Source organism: Bipolaris zeicola, assembly GCF_000523435.1.
Source record: "Bipolaris zeicola 26-R-13 unplaced genomic scaffold scaffold_216, whole genome shotgun sequence".
NCBI classification, from domain to species: domain Eukaryota; kingdom Fungi; phylum Ascomycota; class Dothideomycetes; order Pleosporales; family Pleosporaceae; genus Bipolaris; species Bipolaris zeicola.
In genome coordinates this window covers 1-18977 of record NW_006912265.1, presented here as the reverse complement: position 1 = coordinate 18977, position 18977 = coordinate 1, and the positions used below count along the sequence as shown (strand labels likewise).

The following is an 18977-nucleotide window of genomic DNA, read 5'->3' as shown; positions in this document are numbered from 1 at the left end:
CTTGCAGTGCATACTAGGAATTTCACCAGCCACAGGGACCTGGCACGACGTTAGCCTAAAAATACACGCACCCTCCCATCGGGCCCGTCCCATCTCTGATAGCAGCTAGAACAACTCGGATGCCCGTTCCTGCGGAGTCGAGCCGGACGTAGCCTAACCGTCTTCGCCGTCGGGGCCTCTGAATCCCTGCTTGCTGTGGCTCAGGGCTCAGGGCTGCGGGCGCCGTCCCGCTCTCGGTCAACAACGTCTTGTAAACTTTCCCACAACTCTCCCTCACCATCCGCCCTGTGCCCTCCTGCGCTGAGCACACGCATCCTGTCCACGCCTACCCGTGCCCTACTCTTCGCCCTGCATTTGCCTGCCTTGAGCCTGTCGCCTGCACCCTACATGATTGCGCCATAGCACTCTCACACACGCAGCCACACACTGCGCCAGTCAGGGCTGATGCTGAGGTGAAGGTCGCAAGTCAGCCAGCACGCTCCAATGTCCTACCCAGATCCCAACCACGACCGAAGACACACCAACGAACCAATCCCTCTGCAAGATCTCAATCGCCCGCCAGATCAAGCCGACAACCATGCGCCGCACCACCAGCACAACCGCTCTCTTAGCGACCGCGGCCGCAACCTGCTCAGAAACTCGGGCGCCATGGGATCGGCTCACTTTCGAGACCCTCAGTACGCTCCCATTGCCGACGTCTCGCCCAGTCCCACGCGACATGCACACTGTCCCCAGATAAATACCAGCCTGGCCTCTGCCCACCAAATACGCAGAGTCGACGATGACGATGGCAGCTCGCCCTTGGATACGGGCGCGTTCCAGGCTGCCATCGGCTTTGGCATGAGCATGCAGTTCCAGGGCGAAACCTCACCTCCAATCCCTGCGCCCGCTTCACCAATGTCGTACGTGCCCTTGGACAGCGAGCCGGATCTCCATCGATCAACCTCGGAAGACCAGCACAGCTACTTCTCGCCCACCTACGACGACACGGCCCACCTCACAGATCCGCGCAACCTCCAGCCCATGAGCGGGTCCGCTGCTCCCACCACCCCAACCCGCCAAGACCGATCGAGTTTTCAAAGTGTGCACTTTCTCAGTCCTGGAGATGCCACGTCAGGTGCGCGCCATGGCGGCGACGACATTGGCCAGGTCGAAGCTGCCACAGGCAACCTGAGAGACTCAAGAGGAAGGAGCCGGTCTCTGTCGCCTGGTCAGTTTGGCTCACCTCTGCATCGGGCTGGTACCATCATGCGGAACATGTCTCAGCGTGTCATCAACGTCACCAACGACTCCGAGGTTACGGAGCGCACCATTCGCAGAAAGTCGTCGGTGCACAACTCCCGTCTCCATGAGCCTCCGTCATTTCCAGCCCTATCGGAATACGCCACAGATGGCCCTACCTCGCCGGTGCCGTCTACACCTATAGAGAAACCCCCTTCGCCTATTGCTTACCAGCGGAAACCAAGCTGGCAGCGCCCTTCGAACCCGTTGCGCGGAAAGAGTCTGGGCATTTTCTCTGCTGACAACAAGCTGAGGATGAAGCTGTGCGACCTCTTGGTACACCCAGTGACCGAGCCGCTGCTTCTCATACTCATCATCGTCCAAACAGTACTCTTGGCTGTTGATGCCCGCACAAAGGCACAGTACAACCCCGAGGCAAGGGACAAGTTTGCTGCATTTGGAAACATTGATTTTGCTCTCCTGGGCCTCTTTGTCGTATACACTCTCGAAGTCATTGTCCGTATCATCGTGTCTGGCTTCATCATCAACCCTGTCGAGTACAGCACCATCAATCGACAGGTCGGACTTAGGGAGGCCGTCTTGACCAAGGCAGACCAGATATTTAGCGGTTTTCAGCGACAGCCCTCGCAAAGAAAGAGTGGCATCAGCCCCAAGCCTGCTCAGGATCCCCAGCAACCTTCGGTACTACGCGCCTTCACCACTGCACAAATGTACCCAGACGAGGGTCCCACCGATCCACGTCAGCAACAGCGTATCCGTTTGGCCCACCGCGCCTATCTCCGACACTCCTTTAATCGCGCCGATTTTGTTGCCGTCACTTCATATTGGATTGCCTTCATTCTGGGACTCTGGAACATCAACAACAGCAGAGTGATTCTTGTGTTCGAGATGTTGAGTTGTTTACGTATCGTCCGCCTTTTGAATCTTACTAGCGGTACCTCGGTCATTCTCCGGAGTTTGAAGAAGGCTGCTCCTCTACTAGTCAACGTAGCCTTCTTGATTTGCTTCTTCTGGCTCCTCTTCTCAATCGTCGGTGTTCAAAGCTTCAAGTCAAGTCTTAGGAGAACCTGCGTGTGGCAAGACCCACAGGGTGTTCAAAATTTTACCAATTCGGACCAATTCTGTGGTGGACACTTGCTTGACGAACCTGGTATCCGTTCAGCAGGATACATACCCGCTCCAGGCAGGCCTAGTGGACCAGAAGGCGGTAAAGGCTTCCTATGTCCAAAGGGCTCACTCTGTGTCGAGAGCACTAATCCGTTCGACGACACGCAAAGTTTCGACAACGTCCTCCAGTCGCTCGAACTCGTCTTCGTCATCATGTCGTCCAACACCTGGTCTGGCATAATGTATACTGTAGCAGACACCGACTACCTCATCAGCGCTATTTTCTTTATTGTTGGAATCATCATCCTGAGTTTATGGCTGATTTCATTGCTAATTGCTGTCATTACTTCTTCTTTCCAAATCATCCGCGAAGAAAGCAAAGCCAGTGCCTTTACTGGAGAAGAGATCAAAGAAGAGCCGACCGACGACAGCAACGAGAAGCAACGTGTTAGCTCTCTCAAACGTTTTTACGACAAAACTCGATTCCTTTGGGTGGCTGTCATAGCATTTGGACTGGTTGCCCAGATGATGAGAAGTGCCAATATGAGCAACTTTCGCAGATCGTTCATCGACACAGTAGAACTGGTTGTTACCCTCATCCTGGTTCTCGAGATCCTCATCCGGCTCATTGTCGATTGGAGGAATTTCTTCCGGAGCAAGCGAAACGTCGTAGATCTTTTCATTGCCATCATCACGGCGATTATCCAACTACCCGCTATCAAATCCGCACATAACGGGAGGGCTTATGCCTGGCTAACAGTCTTCCAAATCATCCGCGTCTACCGTGTCGTCTTAGCTATACCGGTGACGCGGGATCTCATTGTGAGTCTTTTATCACTGGCGTATCGGTAGAGCCTAGTTAACGATATTCTAGATGATTGTGTTTAAAAACGCCAGCGGTTTGCTGAATCTAATTCTCTTCGTGTTTCTTCTAACCTTCTTGGCATCCATCTTTGCTTCGCAGCTGTTCCGAGGCGAAATTCCAGAAGAAGATGATAGCGGAGAACCGATCCGAGTAGCCTTCTTTGATATCTACAACTCCTTTCTGGGAATGTATCAGATTTTTTCCAGTGAAAACTGGACTACGATCTTGTACAATGTCACGAATTACCAAAAACCCTTTGGCATAGCATGGATAGGGGCATCGTTTTGTATCCTGTGGTTCATCTTTGCCAACTGTAAGTCTAAAACTATTTACATGTGTAAAGACCACACTCTAACACCCTAAAGTCATTGTTCTGAACATGTTTATTGCTATCATCCAGGAAAATTTTGATGTCTCTGAAGATGAAAAGCGTTTGCAGCAAGTCAAGGCATTCCTCCAGCAGAAAGAGGACGGCCTGACTTCTTCCACTGGGTATGTTTCAACTATCTATCAGAACTAAATTGCCTGCTAACCACTTGTAGTAACCTGTCACTGTCATCCATTTTCAAGCTTGGCCAGGCGCGTCGTCGAGATCCTCTAGATTACGGTCATGCTGCTACTGAAATGCTTCTAAAAGACGCTGTCGTTCGCGACTTCCTTGATGAAGGTAACGGGCACGCAAGCCCACCAGAGGCAGAACCTCCTCGCCCAGGCCTTCGTCCCGCGAAGACTATAGTGGGATCTGGAGCCATGTCCACCATCTGGCAACGTTTTCTGCGGCGCGTTGTCAATCGCGAGCCGAATCCTTTCTATGCTCCCTTGGACTTTGGTCGTGCGTACGAGGACCTCGATCCAAGTAGCATGGCAAAAGAAGTAGTTTCAGCCACGGAGAAACGCAAGAAGGCTCAGCGCGAGTATCTGCGGAACCACCCCAACTACAACGTATCTCTATTCATTTTTCGTGTCAACAATCCGATACGGAAGTTCTGCCAACGCATTGTTGGTCCTGGCCGAGGCGGCGATCGTATTGAAGGAGTTGCGCCATCTGTCCCCATTTGGTATGCGTTTTCGGCATTCATCTATGCAGCAATCATTGCCATGGTGCTCTTGGCCTGCATCACAACGCCACTGTATCAGCGAGAATATTTCATGCGTCACGAGTTCAGTGTCAAGAACTGGTTTGTATGGGTAGACATGGGTTTCGCCATTCTCTTCAGCGCTGAGGCTCTGATCAAGGTCATCGCTGACGGTTTCTTCTGGACACCAAATGCCTACTTCCGCGGCTCCTGGGGATTTATCGATGGTGTTGTGCTCATCACTCTATGGATCAATGTTGGCACGTCGTTTTTGAACGAGGGTCAAGTGACTCGAACTGTCGGCGCCTTCAAAGCTCTCAGGGCTCTTCGTTTGCTCAACATCAGTGACAGCGCGCGAAATCACTTCCATTCACTTATTATTCGTAGCTGGTGGAAGCTCCTTTCAGTGAGTAGGATCGCACATACGCATCGACATTACTAATGACTTACCCAGGCTGCCTTTGTCTCCATGAGTTTGTTGATTCCATTTGCCATCTACGGTCTGAATCTATTTGTCGGCCAGATGCAGTCCTGCAACGATGGTGATTTCCCAGCAGGTGCCAACCTCAAGGACTGTGTTGGAGAATACAACAGCTCGCCGTTTGAATGGACTGTTTTGGCCCCTCGCCAAGCCTCGAATCCCTTTTACGACTTTGACAATTTTGGAGACTCCCTCTTCATTCTGTTTCAGATTGTATCCCAAGAAGGCTGGACGGATTGTACGTGGACTGCAATGAGTATCACTGGAATTTTTACACAACCGGAACCCAGAGCGGCCTCGGCCAACTCGATCTACTTTATCATTTTCAATTTGCTCGGCGCCGTCTTCGTCTTGACTCTGTTCGTGTCTGTCTTCATGCGCAACTACACGGAACAAACGGGAGTTGCCTTCTTGACGACAGATCAGCGATCTTGGCTCGAATTACGGAAGCTTCTCCGTCAAGTTTCCCCCTCGAAACGTCCATCGTCGACCAAGCAACGAGAAAGCTGGGAAGAATGGTGTTACCGTCGAGCTATCACAAAGACTGGATACTGGCAGAGGTTCGTCACGGGTGTTTTGATATTACATCTCATGTTGCTCTGCCTGGAATGGTATCCAGGCTATGGCCCTTGGGAGACTGCCCGAGACTACATCTTTCTTGTCCTTACAATCGCCTTCATCGCAAACGTAGTCATTCGGATCGTTGGTCTTTCCTGGCACCGCTTCCGGAAGAGCGCCTGGGACATGTTCTCCATCTTTTCTGTCACGGGAACCTTTGTGACATCGATTCTTGTACTAGCAAGAAATGACATTCGTATCTTCGTCCAGCTCCACAAGCTCTGTCTTGTATCAATTGCCCTTTTACTCATCCCACGGAACAATTCGCTGGACCAGCTTTTCAAGACGGCAGCAGCAAGTCTTGCATCTATTGGCAACCTGCTTGCCACGTGGTTTGTATTGTTCCTGGTGTACGCCATTGCTCTCACGCAAACATTCGGTCTCACTCGATTTGGAGAAAACGAAACTGGAAACATCAACTTCCGCACTGTACCCAAGGCGCTCATTTTCCTGTTCGTCACGAGTGGAGGTGAGGGCTGGAACCAGTTCATGGAAGATTTTGCAAGCGTCGACAAGCCTTACTGCACTGTCGGAGACCGATATTTCAATAGCGACTGTGGCAGTCCCGAGTGGGCACGAGCACTGTTCATTAGCTGGAACATTTTGAGCATGTACATCTTCGTCAATCTGTTTGTCTCGTTGATTTACGAGAGTTTCTCGTACGTCTACCAGCGGAGTAGTGGGCTGTCCGTCATTAGCCGGGAAGAGATTCGTCGGTTCAAGCAGGCGTGGGCAGAATTTGATCCTAATGGGACAGGCTACATTTCAAAGGATGTGTTTCCAAGGCTGCTTGGAGAACTCTCTGGTATCTTTGAGATGCGCATCTATGATGGCGATTTCACCATTGGTGCGCTCATTGAGGAGTGCAGTGTGACGAATCGACGGGAGTCGAATCTGCCAGTCGCAGGCCGCGAACCGACCAAAGAAATCGACATTGACAAGCTGAACCGTCGGTTAGCACAGCTACCTGTGGCCGAAATCCAGCGCAGACGAAAACGCATGAACACATTCTACGAGGAGGTGCATGTATCGAGCGACCCGGATCGAGGCATCCAGTTCTCTTCATTGCTCATGATCTTGGCACATTACAAGGTCATCAATGACAACAAGAGCTTGAGGTATGTGTTGAAAGCACTGTGCAAGAAAATGGCTAACAATTGGCAGGCTGGAAGAATTCTTGAGACGTAGGGCTCGCCTGCAGCGAGTGGAAGAAGCAGTCCGGCGCAATGTTGTTGTTGGCTTCTTCGACACGCTGTACTGGGCGCGACGATTCCGCCGCGCCATGGAACTGAAGAAGCAGGGACGCATGGCAACGGTTCCGCAGTTTACGGTTCCGGAGATTTTCATTGACGATGAAGACATCACCAACGCCAAGCGGGGTCCTGCGGTAGAGAGTCCTCTCTTCTCACCTCAAGACCTGTACGCTCCGTCACCAAGGAACTCTGCTGGGCCTTCGCTCCCACATTTGCAAACGGACCAGAATCGAAGTGGAAACAGTTCGGTTCAGCAGTCACCGACTGGGTCACCTACACGGAGAAGCGCACAGCCAGCATCGCCCATGTCGCCATCTGCAGCGGATCCCGAGTGGCAGTTTGCGTCTGCGCTTAGCCGGCCACCGAGTCCGCTCGAGGCAGAGCCGGGGCAGGGCGATAGTCGCAGCCGAGCGAATAGCGCAGTTAGCGCCGCCGATGTTTTGGAGGTGCTAGACAACTCGGTATGGGGAGAAAGTATCAGGAGAAGTTTTACAACCAAGAGGCGCAGCTAGGCTAGGCTAATAGCGGCTGAACAAGGTGTTTTGCAGGGGGGATACGAGCCGGTCTAGCAAGCTGAAAGGCAGCTTGTTGACCGTGACGATCAAAAGGGAACTCGGCGTTGGTACTGGAAATGGGGATTTAACAGGCAGGATGGGGGGGGGGGGGCAAAGTCTTGGGGGTTCGTTGTTGCAGATACTCGGGACAGTCATGGTGCAACACATGTTGCATCAAGCTCACGAGAAGGAACCAAAACACGCACGCGAGCGGTCTCAAGCCGATACAGGCACATAGGCATGGAAATAGTAGCAAACCTGATCTGCACGGGGAGGAGGTACTAGAAGGGACGGCATGGGAACGGGTTGTAATCGAGGCCATCTTGGCGCCAGTGTACCTAATGGTTGGGGTGGGGTGGATGGTGTGGTGGTGTGTTGTGGCGTGTTGTGGCGCGGACTTTTTGACATTGCATAGCGTTGGCGTTGAAGTGAGTCACGACTACTTACACTGTAGAGCTGGTAGACTTCCTATCTGAATGGACTGTTATCTTTTCCCTAGATATGCATGGATGCTTTGACTGTGATGGGTATGGTGGGTGGCAAACTCTATGTAGCGTAGTGTATGTACGCAGAAGCGAGGGGCGCATGCTGGACTGATGGGCTTGTATCTTAAGGTTTGAGCCGTTATGTCACGGACTCGCTTGCGGCTGACTGTGCGGTCAAACGCGAGGGAGCAGCACAGCGGCATTAATACGAGCATGTAGTCAATTGGGGAGCCATGGTTACGGTGGCGATGATGATGATGGTGATGACGACTGGGGTGTCTTGGTGTTGGACTAGCAAAGTAGCAGTCATGACTCCTCCTCCAATACTTTCCTTCCTTCTTCGGTCTGTACACTTATTGCAAAGGGGCCAGCGGCGGTCCACAGCTTATCTCGCAACGTGACCTTGGCACGTTGGTGGATGTTGTCGAGAGCAGCGGATACGAATACCATTGGGAACGCTAGCCTAGGCGAGCTGGTTGGCATCCCGTACCTGAAACTCGCGCGTTGCGCATGACCCATAGACGCATTTGCGCGCATGTGCAGTGCCTCGTTTTCCATCAGACAATGGACCACGGACAAGCCGTCGATGCGTCGCCTGCATTACAATGGCATCTCGATTCGTCTGGTGGCCGGGGGCATCTGAAACACTCGGTCGGCCGTCAGACAGCTCGGCATCCCTCCGTCGCCCCTCAAGGATCATACTGCTTGCAGCCACCGGCTGTCTGTCGCAGATTGTTGTTGCGTCACACAGCCACGGAGACGGCGCGGGCTTCATGTGCTGTGTGGGCGGCCAGTGAGCGAGGGCTGGTTGGTTGCAACGCGAGAAACAAGACGATGGGGTGCATTGTGTCTGAAGCCAGCTAGATTGGTATAGATGCTCCGGTGAGAACACTCGTCTGTCTCTTGCACCCAATCGGTCGCTTGCACCCTTATGTACTGGTACTACTCTTTTCTGCTGTGAGCACGGTACGGGACGCCATCGGCGGAGACGCCTGCACGGTAAAAGATGCCCATCATGTAAGGTCAGTGTGTGTGTGAGTGTGGGTGTAAGTATGTGCATGAGGGGGACGGATGTTCCAGTCGCATGCATAGGGTAAAGAGAAGGAAGAAAAAAAAAGGGACTCGTCGCAACATCAAGGCCCCATAGTACGTAACCAGAACAAACGCGACGACGCTCAATGCGCTATATCTCTTCGGCCGAAAGCAAGCAAGCAAGACGTTGAGGACACGCACATCACCCACAATCCGGTGGTTGAGCATAGAGAGAGGGAGATATGGATCATCCTTACTCGGTCCAATGCCATGCAATCTCCTCTATCAATTGCAGGGCCTCTGGCTGGAAATGAGCAGAGCAATTTGTCCGCGGCGCCCAGCAAGGGCCCAGCAGGCCCAGCAAAACCCATTGTAGGTAGACGAGTCTGGTAGTAGGAAACCAACGCCCATCGACTTCCCGCTGGCTAGTTCGCTTGGGCCGGCGATCAAACAATGGGCCAGAACCCCCCGTCCCCTGCCCACTTGAAGCGTCGTTCCATGGTTTGAGAAGTTCCCTGGCACACGCAACACGCACGCGCACTGGCGTCCTCTCAACCCACAAGATGCGACACGACAGCTTTGGGGGGTAGGAGGGAGGGGAAGAAAGGGGATCCGCACCTGTTTCTCTGCTGCGTCTCAAAAGGCTGCTGTCATCTCGTTCTTTTCCCCAAAAAACTGCTGAATCATTTCCCCTCCCTTCTCCTACGATTCATTCGTTGCCTTTTGTTTTTTCTCTTCATACTGTGTCGTGGCTGGTATTACTACACACAACAAACACACACACATCCCGTCCGTCTTACTTTTAACGGCAAAAAAACGCACGTCACAACGCAACGACTCAACGCTTATTTCCCACTGACGCCACGCTACAATTAACGCGCAAACGATTTAACAGAAAATCTGAACAAGGTTTTTCCCGCTTTCTGGTCTACTTTATCTCGGTCCATTTTTTTTGTTGGTGGAAAGAGCCAAATCTACACGAAACTCGCACGCCTTACCCTTTTATCCAACTTTGTTCCACCCACACGAAGCTCAGACCCGTCTGTCATCCCTACCCGCCGGGACCATTATCTTTTTGCTTGCCAACGTCATTTACCGTTGCTTGACTCGCTAAAAAGAGAGACTGAGAGAGAGAGAGCTGACGGGACCCGTATCCTTGGTTACCCTTTCCACATCAGGCCAGCCTTGTCTGAGACTATCCTTATACCTTGCTTTGCCCTCTTCCGCATCGCTTGATTGCTTCTTTCTTCTCTTCTCTCCATCTATCACCCTCTGGAAAGGACAGACAATCGGACTCTCTTCTTCTTGATCGACATCAAGGTCTCTTCAACACCAACAAACCCACTACATTCATTCTCTGAGAGAACGCACCCATCCACCCCTCAACCAACAACAAACCAAACCAAACCAAACCACCCAACATGCCTTCCTCCCCATCCCGCACCAACCGCTTCCAATCCTTCACCCCCCTCCGCAGCACCACCGGCTCCCTCCGCCGCCTCAAAACAGCCTTCAGCCCCACCCGCGGCGCCTCCATGCGCTCCGCCTCCCCTTCCTCCATCCTCACCTCCTCCTCCATGACCTCCCCGCTCACCCGCAACTCGTCGCCGCACAGCCAGCGCTCCTCGTCCGGCTCGTCGCTGCGCGAGTTGCTCGCTGTGCGCCGCAAGCCCAGCGTCCTGGAGTTTGAGCTCGAGGAGGAAAGGCATCTTTTTGAGCAGGGACTTGATGTCCTGGAGCCACGGCCGAGTGCCGGTAGGGGATCGAGCGAAGTGCTTGTTGTGGGTATCTTTGAGGTTTTGGATGGGAAGCGATAGAGCCATCTCTTTCGCTCTTCCGTCTTGGTGTTTTTTTGTTTTGTTTTGTTTTTTTCTGGCTATTTTGGGATCGGACATTTCTCTTCATGATGGATAAAAGGTGGTGTTGATTTGGCGTTTATCTCTTTTTCCTTTCTTTCTCCCTTTTTTTCGAAACTTCTTCTTCGATGGGGGAGGGGGAAAGTTACGCTGGGTCTTGCTTTTTTTTTGCCATGGGGTGGCGGGTTGTGAATCTCCCCCCTCCCCTCCCTATCCCCATCTTTTTTTTCTCCCCTTATCCTTCTTGCCTAGTAATGTCAGGGCGAGAATGGGTTGTTTCCCTTTTCTTTTTTTCACTTCTTTGCTTGCTATGCAAGCCCCCACCCTCATACAGCTTCTTTTCACTCAACGGTCGGTGGAGAGGAGAGGGGTAAACATGGACACCCTTTTTTTTTTACCCTCCCCTTCCCGCCGGGTACTCCCATCAAGCTGGTTTTCTTGGTTTTTTTTTCAAAACACACTTTTTTGCGGATTTGGAAGGAGGTGGTGGACACACCCCTTTTCATCGCACTTTTAGACGGGTGAGAGATGAAGAAATATCATCATTCATCCTGGTGTGCTTTTTCATGAAATACGAATAGAGAATTCAAACACTCTTTTTTTGAACAAATGAGGCCTGAACTGTATTTGGTTATGCTGTGCTGTGATGATTTGGTGTTGGGGTGTACAAGATGAACATCTTCCTGCTCAAAAGGTCTTTCATGAAAGAGTCTAAACGGATAGATCAAAAGACATGTTCTTGATACGATACCTTACATCGTGATATCTAGAACCTGGCCGAAGGAGACTCAGTCCGTTCCGGCTCGCTCAAGGTCACGTGCCAGAGTATTTGCCCTGTGTATCTGAATCATTGATAATAGCTCGAAGACTCGATGTAGTTTGAGCCCAAGAATCATCCCCTTGTCTTCCTGAAAGTGCTCTTGCGCCATCTCTTGAAAAGAATAGCCTATGTGTCACGAGCTTACACTGACTTGTGCACACCATAAAAGCCATCTCCACACGGCTTATCTATTTAGCCCCAGCGCTGTTACCTAGCCAGTGCAGTGGCACTTCCACAGGGGATATCAAAAAAAGCCCGGGATTTTCTGTTCATATCACGAGAGTGAGATGTTGCACACAAGCAGTCATGGTGTAGGTAGAACCCCTCCCATCTCGGCAGTGACCCACAAAATACGACTTGAGACCCATTTGACCTCGAACTTGGTAGGATACTCTACCATGCCCACCAATACAGCAGGTACTTGCCTATACCAACCCAGCTGTCTTTTGGTTTTGAGACTCCCAGAACCAGCATACATCGTTAACCACAGCCCTCGTTCAGAAAACAACAGCCCACTGTAACCAACATTTCCATTCCTCTTCTTTCCATCTGCTCCACAACTTGAAAAAAAAAGCTTGTATCAACCAAGCAATAAACCTTATCCCCCTTCCCCTTCCCCTTTTCTTCTACGCAGAACATCAAAAGGCAAAGAAAGGTTGTTCCCAGGTCACGCCACCGTAATTATACATACTTTGCCTTCCCCCACAACGGTCCGACGAACTTGCTGACATCGCATTGCAAGCGACGGCTAAACCCACCCAGTCTAGCTGCGAATAGACCGTTTCTTTGCTTACGTGGTGGGATATGGGGCGGAGAAGGGATGAGTTGGTCAAGTAGAGGGTTGTTCTGGATGGGATTGATTGTGTGAGCGATGTAGTACTGCAAAGGCAACTGAGAACTATAGTGTCAGAGTGTGAGAGCGGTTGAGTGGGAAGATGTAGTATCACAACATATTCCATGCCTCCGGGCATTTGGTGAATGCTTGGATACCTATCCGCACATTTTCCCTGAAGTATTGAGAGCTATACTGTATAAAAGTAAATCAAATATTCTTTCAACACCAATCCACTTGAGTCATATCGCCAAGAAAAGGCGGAATCCAATGTGGTATCAAATCATTTATTGCAACACTGTCATGATAACTAGCAGTTTTGTCCTTGTACCCACATCATGCAGCATCGATAAAACGCCCTCCCAATGCAACCCATCCACTTCAATTGATATACAAAATGGAGAAAAAGAAAAAGAATAAAACACGCATTAAAGCCATCTAATGTACACCATTGACAGGAACTTGCAAGCTGTCCAGCTCCTCCTTTCGTCGCCTGTACACCTCCTGTGCCTCTCTCTCCCTCTTCGTGACAAACTGGACTTCCTCGCGTAGACGCTCCAACCTGCGTTCCACGGCAGTCTGCTCGTTGTATTCTGCCGTGCGTGCCGTGTTAAGATCATTTCTTGCCTTCTCCAGCGCTGCAAAAGCGCCTCCGATCTTCTCTCGTAGCAGAGCTGACCGCTTGGCGTATCCGGCATGATGTGTCATAAGGCGCTTCTCAATCTTGTTCGCACGTTCGGCGGCGTCGATGATTGCTTCTTGTGCCTTGTCAAAGGCTTCGACCATGAGCTGATGCTCGTCAATCTCATCTTCTTCGTAGCCTGCAATACCAGGGAGAATGGCGGAACCATGTAGCGTTGTCCAAGCAGTATTGACATCAGAGTGGAACGCTTTCTTGTCCTTTTCTGTCGTCATGGCAAGTTCGAGAGCAAGTTCCATCTTTGCATTTCGGAGCGCCTGGTCTGACATGGACTCGATCTTTTGTACGGTACCGGTGACGCGACCGTTGCCAAACTTCTTAACGTCGTTTGCAATGAGTTTGGCCATCTCGACTTCAACCTCGCGCTCTACGGGATCAGAAAGATCGAGTGCACGCTTCATCATGGCATCGATGTCGATCAGCGATGGCCTTGGGAGGAACTTCTGAACAACCTGAGTTTGTCGACCAAATTCTGCAGCCTCTTGTGCCTCGCGAGCTTCACGAGCTTTCCGGTCACGTTCAGCTGCGTCCTCCTCGCTAATCTCGACCTCCATTGGCTCTGCTTGCTCTTCGGGTAGTTCAAACTCCCAGCTCTCCTCTTTGGGCTTTGGCAACGCAGCAAGCTTGCTCTTCAAGTCCTGACGCTTTGCCTGCTCTCTCAATCTTATATCGCGAGGCGTCTGAGAAACCAGTTGCATGCCGTCTTCCTCCCCGTTCAAGCGCAGTGTGTCTCGAGGTGTTCGCATCGGTGTCGCTCCTGGTCCTTGTCGTATTGGTGTCGCGCCTACTCCACCATTGGCTTGCCTGAAGGGGGTTGCCATCGGGTTCGGGGTTACAATCTGATGCCGTGACGCGGACCCAGATAATGAAACAGGTGCCTGGTCTTCTACAAGATCTGGGTTGTCTCCACCAAGCAGAGCAGACTGTGTCTCTGTCCTCATCCGAGCATTTCGAATTTCGTTTGCGACATAGTCTTCTTCCTTAGGCGCCATCGGTGTTCGAATCGGTGTGTTACCAACCACATTCGAGTAATCCCCGATCAGACCCTGGGTTGCCATGTTGTCGCTGCTTCCTGCACTAATTGCGCGTTGGCCGGTTGCTCCCATCTTGACAATATCCTCAAGCTCGGCTTCTCCAACCTGTGGAGATGGTAGTACAAGCGCACGCCGTTTGCTGCTCTGCTCTGCTTCTCGTATCCTCTGCATCTGCGCGGCCTTTGCATATGACGCTGCGAGACCTCCCGCCTTCTCATCCTTTTTCTTCTTTCGGTCACCCCCACCGTCCTCCTGAGCTTCCATCTTCCTCTTGTTCGCAAGTTGTTGTTTTCGCGGGTCAAAGGCTTCTCGTTGTCGCTCGTTGCGGTCGATTTCTTCGGTCGTGTCGAAGAAGCCTGCGGGGACTTCTTTCTCGAGCGGAACGTCGGCATTGTAGTCGATGTGGTTGCCTTTCTTTGGAGTAATCTTGATGTTGATACCAGCCGCCTTCAGCTCCCGTCTCTTCTGAAGCAAGGCAAGCCTTCTTGATTCCTCCAGCTGCCTTTCACGAGCCTTTCGCTTGGCCTTCTTACCACTAACGTTGGATAAACGCGCACGCGCCTCTCTGTGCACAACATGTCAGTTATAGTTACATGTATAGATTTTTGGGAATGCATACGAAAGCATCTCCTTGTCTTCGTCCTCTAGATCCACGGCATCTGGTCTAGCAGGACGACTTTCGGCGTAGGCGTCAACCTCGCCGGGACGCAGGCGTCTAACGTCCTCTGCTGAGGGAGCCGCCTCTCCGCCTTCTGGACCCGCGAGTCCTAGATCGCTAGACTCACGAGCTTCTTGTTCGTCCAAGAGCTTCTGGTATCTTTCCAGACACTGTGTCGCTGTCCGTCCGACGATGGGCGCAATCGTGCGCCATTGGGTAGGAAGGAGTTTCGCCATAGTCAGGAGCTTCTCGTCCGATTCGCGATCCCATTCGGTTTTGCGAATCGACGGATCCAGCCATTCTTGCCATCTGGACTATTTGGTGTCAGTATTCTAGCGACAGCTAGTGTCTATGATGAAAGCGCGTACCTTGCATTGTTTCGCGCTCTTCTTTGCTAGCAGAGATGCGCAGCGTGACCACTGATTCAGCCCATATTTACTGATGGCAGCCTTCAGCACTTCGTCCTCGACGTTCGACCAGGAAGATGTGACGACCATTTTGGATGGTTTTGCGGGAAGTTGGTGGAATGGCGCGTGCAGTGCAATGCGACCGCGAGGAACTCAAAGTTCAAAGGGCTGCAGATACTAGCGTCTTGGCAGAAACCAGCATCTGCATTGGGCCAGCAACACAGCACTTGAATAGCTAAGCATGGAATTTATGATTTCTATAATATCGGTAATGGAAACCGGCGATTCAGACAGTAAGGGAGTTGGCTGCATGCGTCATTTCATTCGCGTGGGCTTTCGCTATGACCGTCTGTGTTCGCGTTGCGAACATGGTCACAGTGACGTAGAACCATCACCGCAGTCTTTATGCCGCTGCAGTCGCTTCAATGTACAGCAACCCATCTCTTGATATGATGCCTTTACGCCAAATTCCTCGAATTACTCCTATTTCTTCTATCACACGATACTCACACCTACCTGCACGGCCGGTGTTCGCCTCACTTAGGGATTACTCAGACTCGAGCTCCAACAGCACGAACACAAACTCGGCTGGTGGCGATTCTCAAAAGTCAGGTGATAAGATTTCCGAAGCGCCAAAGCCCAAGAGAAAGACACAAGCGGAGCTCGATGCGGAGCTTATGGAAAAACTGCAAGGGCTTGACAGTGAGGGAGGTGCAGCTGGCGTTGAATACGAAGACGGAAAACCTGCTTCTATGAAGAGAAGTGTGCGAAACAACATGTTCAGATACATATGATGCGCATAAGTATGCCACTTAGGCGTTGTGCCATGGGAATTTCTTTGGTGAAGTTCAGTGGTAAATATGCCTGTGGCAAGACTTACTTTCAAATTTACTAACTTCAATAGGCCTACTACCTGATAGAGCTATTGTATTTCTGGGTTTCTCGCCGTTGGCGAATACCCCACAAAGTACCTGACTGTATCTTGATAGTCACCACAAATATACATATGGCAAACAATCTAATAATTTGGCCTTTTTTGTCCCACTGCAATTTAGCTCGAGTACTTCTATCTGTAGTAACAGCTAACTTTTGGCATTCCATTGGTTGCTCAAAGAAGTTCCCTCTGGGGTGACGCACGACCTGTGCACAATCGTCTGAACTCAGATATCATTTCACAATATCGTCTGATGTGATTTTCGAAATCAATAACTTTACTTGTCCCCTACTGATATGGCATGGGTGCATATAGGTATGTCCCACGTGAACACGCGATGACTAGGCTAGCCCAATATGTATTAGAAACTATATGTACTTGAGCTCGACGCTCCACTTGGCTCAACGCTGACGATGTGCTATTGTCACCGGGTCTTTCGCTTCTAGCCCTAGCGACAAGTTGCCCCGGAACTGCACAGTTGAAATGGACAGTGATAGTAGACCCAAGAAGAAGCGAAGAGGTGGGACGCGGAGCAAAACAGGTACATGTCACCCTTATCGATAACGAATTCAAGTAAACTAATGACATCAAGGCTGGTTTGTTCACTATACTGGCAACTCGGTGTTCACTCTGCTGACTCTGCTTTTTCAGCACAACATGTAAGCGTCGTCACACACGCTGTGACGAGAAAAAACCTATTTGTGGAAATTGTGAACGTTTGCAGCTCGAATGCGAGCAGCCAGAAGATGTTCGTACTGCTCCCCACGCCAATTCATCTGGAGACGAGGTGAACAAAGACACACCCTCGCTTGTTGATGTCTTCAAGCTACGGATGAATGATTTAGAACTTCCTGAGGACTCAACGCCAACTCAAAGCTATATTCCGGTGAACGGTCTATCGCCAACGGGATCAGCAAGGTCAAATAGTCCAAAGCCAAGGATACGATTGACCTCAGAAAGCGCTTTCCTCTTGCAGACGTACGTACGCACCGTTGCGACATGGATGGATATATTCGATCACGGTTCTACCTACCAGCATAAGGTACCGCAGCTTGCTCTGGGATCACCACTATTGTTTCATTGCGTATGTGCATTCACCGCCAATCATTTGGCCCTCTCGAATCTCAGTCATGACCCGTCATGGGGAGTTTGCGCCGTAAGACACTACGGTGAAGCTCTGCGCCTACTGATTGAAGCTTTAAGTATGCCGGAGCACGAGCACGCGCTGACGGCAAGTATGCTGCTGTTGAGTTATGAGATCCATGGAGCGTTACGGTCAGAGGATTATCGGAGGCATTATCTAGGCCTTGTAAGCCTCGTCAAGTCACGGCGTGTCACTGCGCAATCGACTGGCATTGATCTTGCCAATTTTTGGATCTACGTTCGGCATGAAATCGTTGTTGCAATGGCAAGCGAACAGCCCTTGGTGTTCAACCCTGCTGAATGGGAGGTCTCTTGGGTAGAGGGTGAGACGCGGGAAGACGTACTTGGAAACCATGTTCTTTGGATATTGGCCCGAGTGATAAATCTGGTCTTCGGACCAGACGGTAATACGGAAGTTGGTAAGCTACAACGGCAAGATTTCCTGCATGAGATGGAAATATGGCGAAGAGGTCTCTCTGAGACTTTTAGTGGTATCCCACATGGGGAAAAGGATGAGGATGGCTTCTGCAAAGTATATTTTCCGGTTGCTGCAGCTGCGGCAGCCGCGTTCTGTATGTTCAAGCTTGCTATTAATAGTGGCTTAAGGAACACTGACCAAGCCAGGGTACCATATCGCGCACATACTACTTTATGCAGAGCCAGCACTACAGGACGAGGCCTACATTCCACTGATCCAGGAGCAGGCCATCAAAGTCACTGACATAGCCATATCAGAATTTCCACCGTCATTGATGGTTTTTTCTACTCATGGCTTATTCTACGGTACGTTTATGATGATTGTGATTAATATAAAAGGCCGACCCTTGTACTTGAAATTAACGACATGGCGATGCAGCGGCGAAACACATCCAGGGTATCTCACGGAAGGCGCGGATCTGGAATGTTCTCAACGAAGTCGAAACACAAACTGGTTATGATACGAGAACAACAGTGAGACTTCTCCAGTCACTCGTTGAACAAGATGCAAGTCGCTAGAAATACAACTGTCATCAATGACAATGTTAGATCTCACCAACGAATCTTCCAAAGACGACATATCAAATCTGCATATACCCCATCATATATCTTTTTTACAAAACCATACATCATCAGCTCGGGCCTGCACAATGCATATCCTTGCAATTCGTCTTGCAAAAAGTATTTTGTGGCGCGCATCCTGAGAGGCAGCCGTCGTATTTGTTGTCACACTGGTCATCTCTGGCCTTTAGGTCTTACACGTTAGTTATGAGCCCCACACAAATACGGAGGTGAGGTATAAAGAAGGAGAAGGGGGGAGAAATTCAAAAAAAAAGAACTTTTAGGTCTTGTACAGTATCGTGGTGCAGTGGTGGTGCTGCCAGCGCAACGGTGGTGAGGACGAGTGAGATGAGTGCTGTAAGATGCATTTTTTTCTCTGTTTTTCTTTTGATAGTGGGTGAGGTGCGGGTAGTGAGTGCTTCTGTACTTCGGACGAGAGCAATGAGGCAGGTAGATATCCAAGTCACCCGTATCAATACATTCCGCTGATTGAGATTATGCATTCATCAAGAAACCATTGCGATGGCCGTTGATCATATATTAAAAGGAGAGTGGGGCCATGTGTACTTATGTAATACTTTAGTGCTGATGGGGTGGTAGGTACGGGATCAAAACTATACCGGTGCCGGTGATCGATGGGTTGCGTAATGTTCTCCTGTTTAGAGTTTTGCGTGACTGGGTGGCTTTTTTAGGTAGTTTTGTGAATATACAGTCACCTATCAGAAGTTTGTTCGCGTAAGCACGGGCCCACCCCAACCACAACCGAGCTGCAGAGCTCCATCTTCTTCAACACCACGTAACTACATCAAAATGGCATCTTTTTCTACCAAAATTTCGAGCAA

At 50.7% G+C, this 18977-nt stretch overlaps 5 protein-coding genes across 5 annotated transcripts; 4 read left to right on the top strand and 1 right to left on the bottom strand.

The window, feature by feature from the left end:
* Window positions 1-483: 483 nt before the first annotated feature.
* COCCADRAFT_8433 (uncharacterized protein) lies at window positions 484-7154 on the top strand (the record flags this gene model as incomplete). Its single annotated transcript, XM_007718162.1, has 6 exons — window positions 484-3171; window positions 3224-3527; window positions 3580-3706; window positions 3757-4696; window positions 4745-6507; window positions 6554-7154. 6 exons carry the CDS (start codon window positions 484-486, stop codon window positions 7152-7154), a joined length of 6423 nt encoding a protein of 2140 aa, XP_007716352.1.
* Window positions 7155-10134: 2980 nt separating this feature from the next.
* COCCADRAFT_106788 (uncharacterized protein) lies at window positions 10135-10530 on the top strand (the record flags this gene model as incomplete). Its single annotated transcript, XM_007718161.1, has 1 exon — window positions 10135-10530. One exon carries the CDS (start codon window positions 10135-10137, stop codon window positions 10528-10530), a length of 396 nt encoding a protein of 131 aa, XP_007716351.1.
* A 2129-nt stretch (window positions 10531-12659) lies between these two features.
* Window positions 12660-15110, bottom strand: COCCADRAFT_106807 (uncharacterized protein; the record flags this gene model as incomplete). The annotated part of the gene is made up of 3 exons (XM_007718160.1): window positions 12660-14520; window positions 14575-14927; window positions 14982-15110. The coding sequence occupies 3 exons, from the start codon at window positions 15108-15110 to the stop codon at window positions 12660-12662; spliced, it is 2343 nt and encodes a 780-aa protein (XP_007716350.1).
* A 359-nt stretch (window positions 15111-15469) lies between these two features.
* Window positions 15470-15814, top strand: COCCADRAFT_106803 (uncharacterized protein; the record flags this gene model as incomplete). Its single annotated transcript, XM_007718159.1, has 1 exon — window positions 15470-15814. One exon carries the CDS (start codon window positions 15470-15472, stop codon window positions 15812-15814), a length of 345 nt encoding a protein of 114 aa, XP_007716349.1.
* Window positions 15815-16437: 623 nt separating this feature from the next.
* Window positions 16438-18093, top strand: COCCADRAFT_40264 (uncharacterized protein; the record flags this gene model as incomplete). Its single annotated transcript, XM_007718158.1, has 5 exons — window positions 16438-16495; window positions 16737-16996; window positions 17237-17669; window positions 17722-17880; window positions 17954-18093. 5 exons carry the CDS (start codon window positions 16438-16440, stop codon window positions 18091-18093), a joined length of 1050 nt encoding a protein of 349 aa, XP_007716348.1.
* Window positions 18094-18977: the final 884 nt, after the last annotated feature.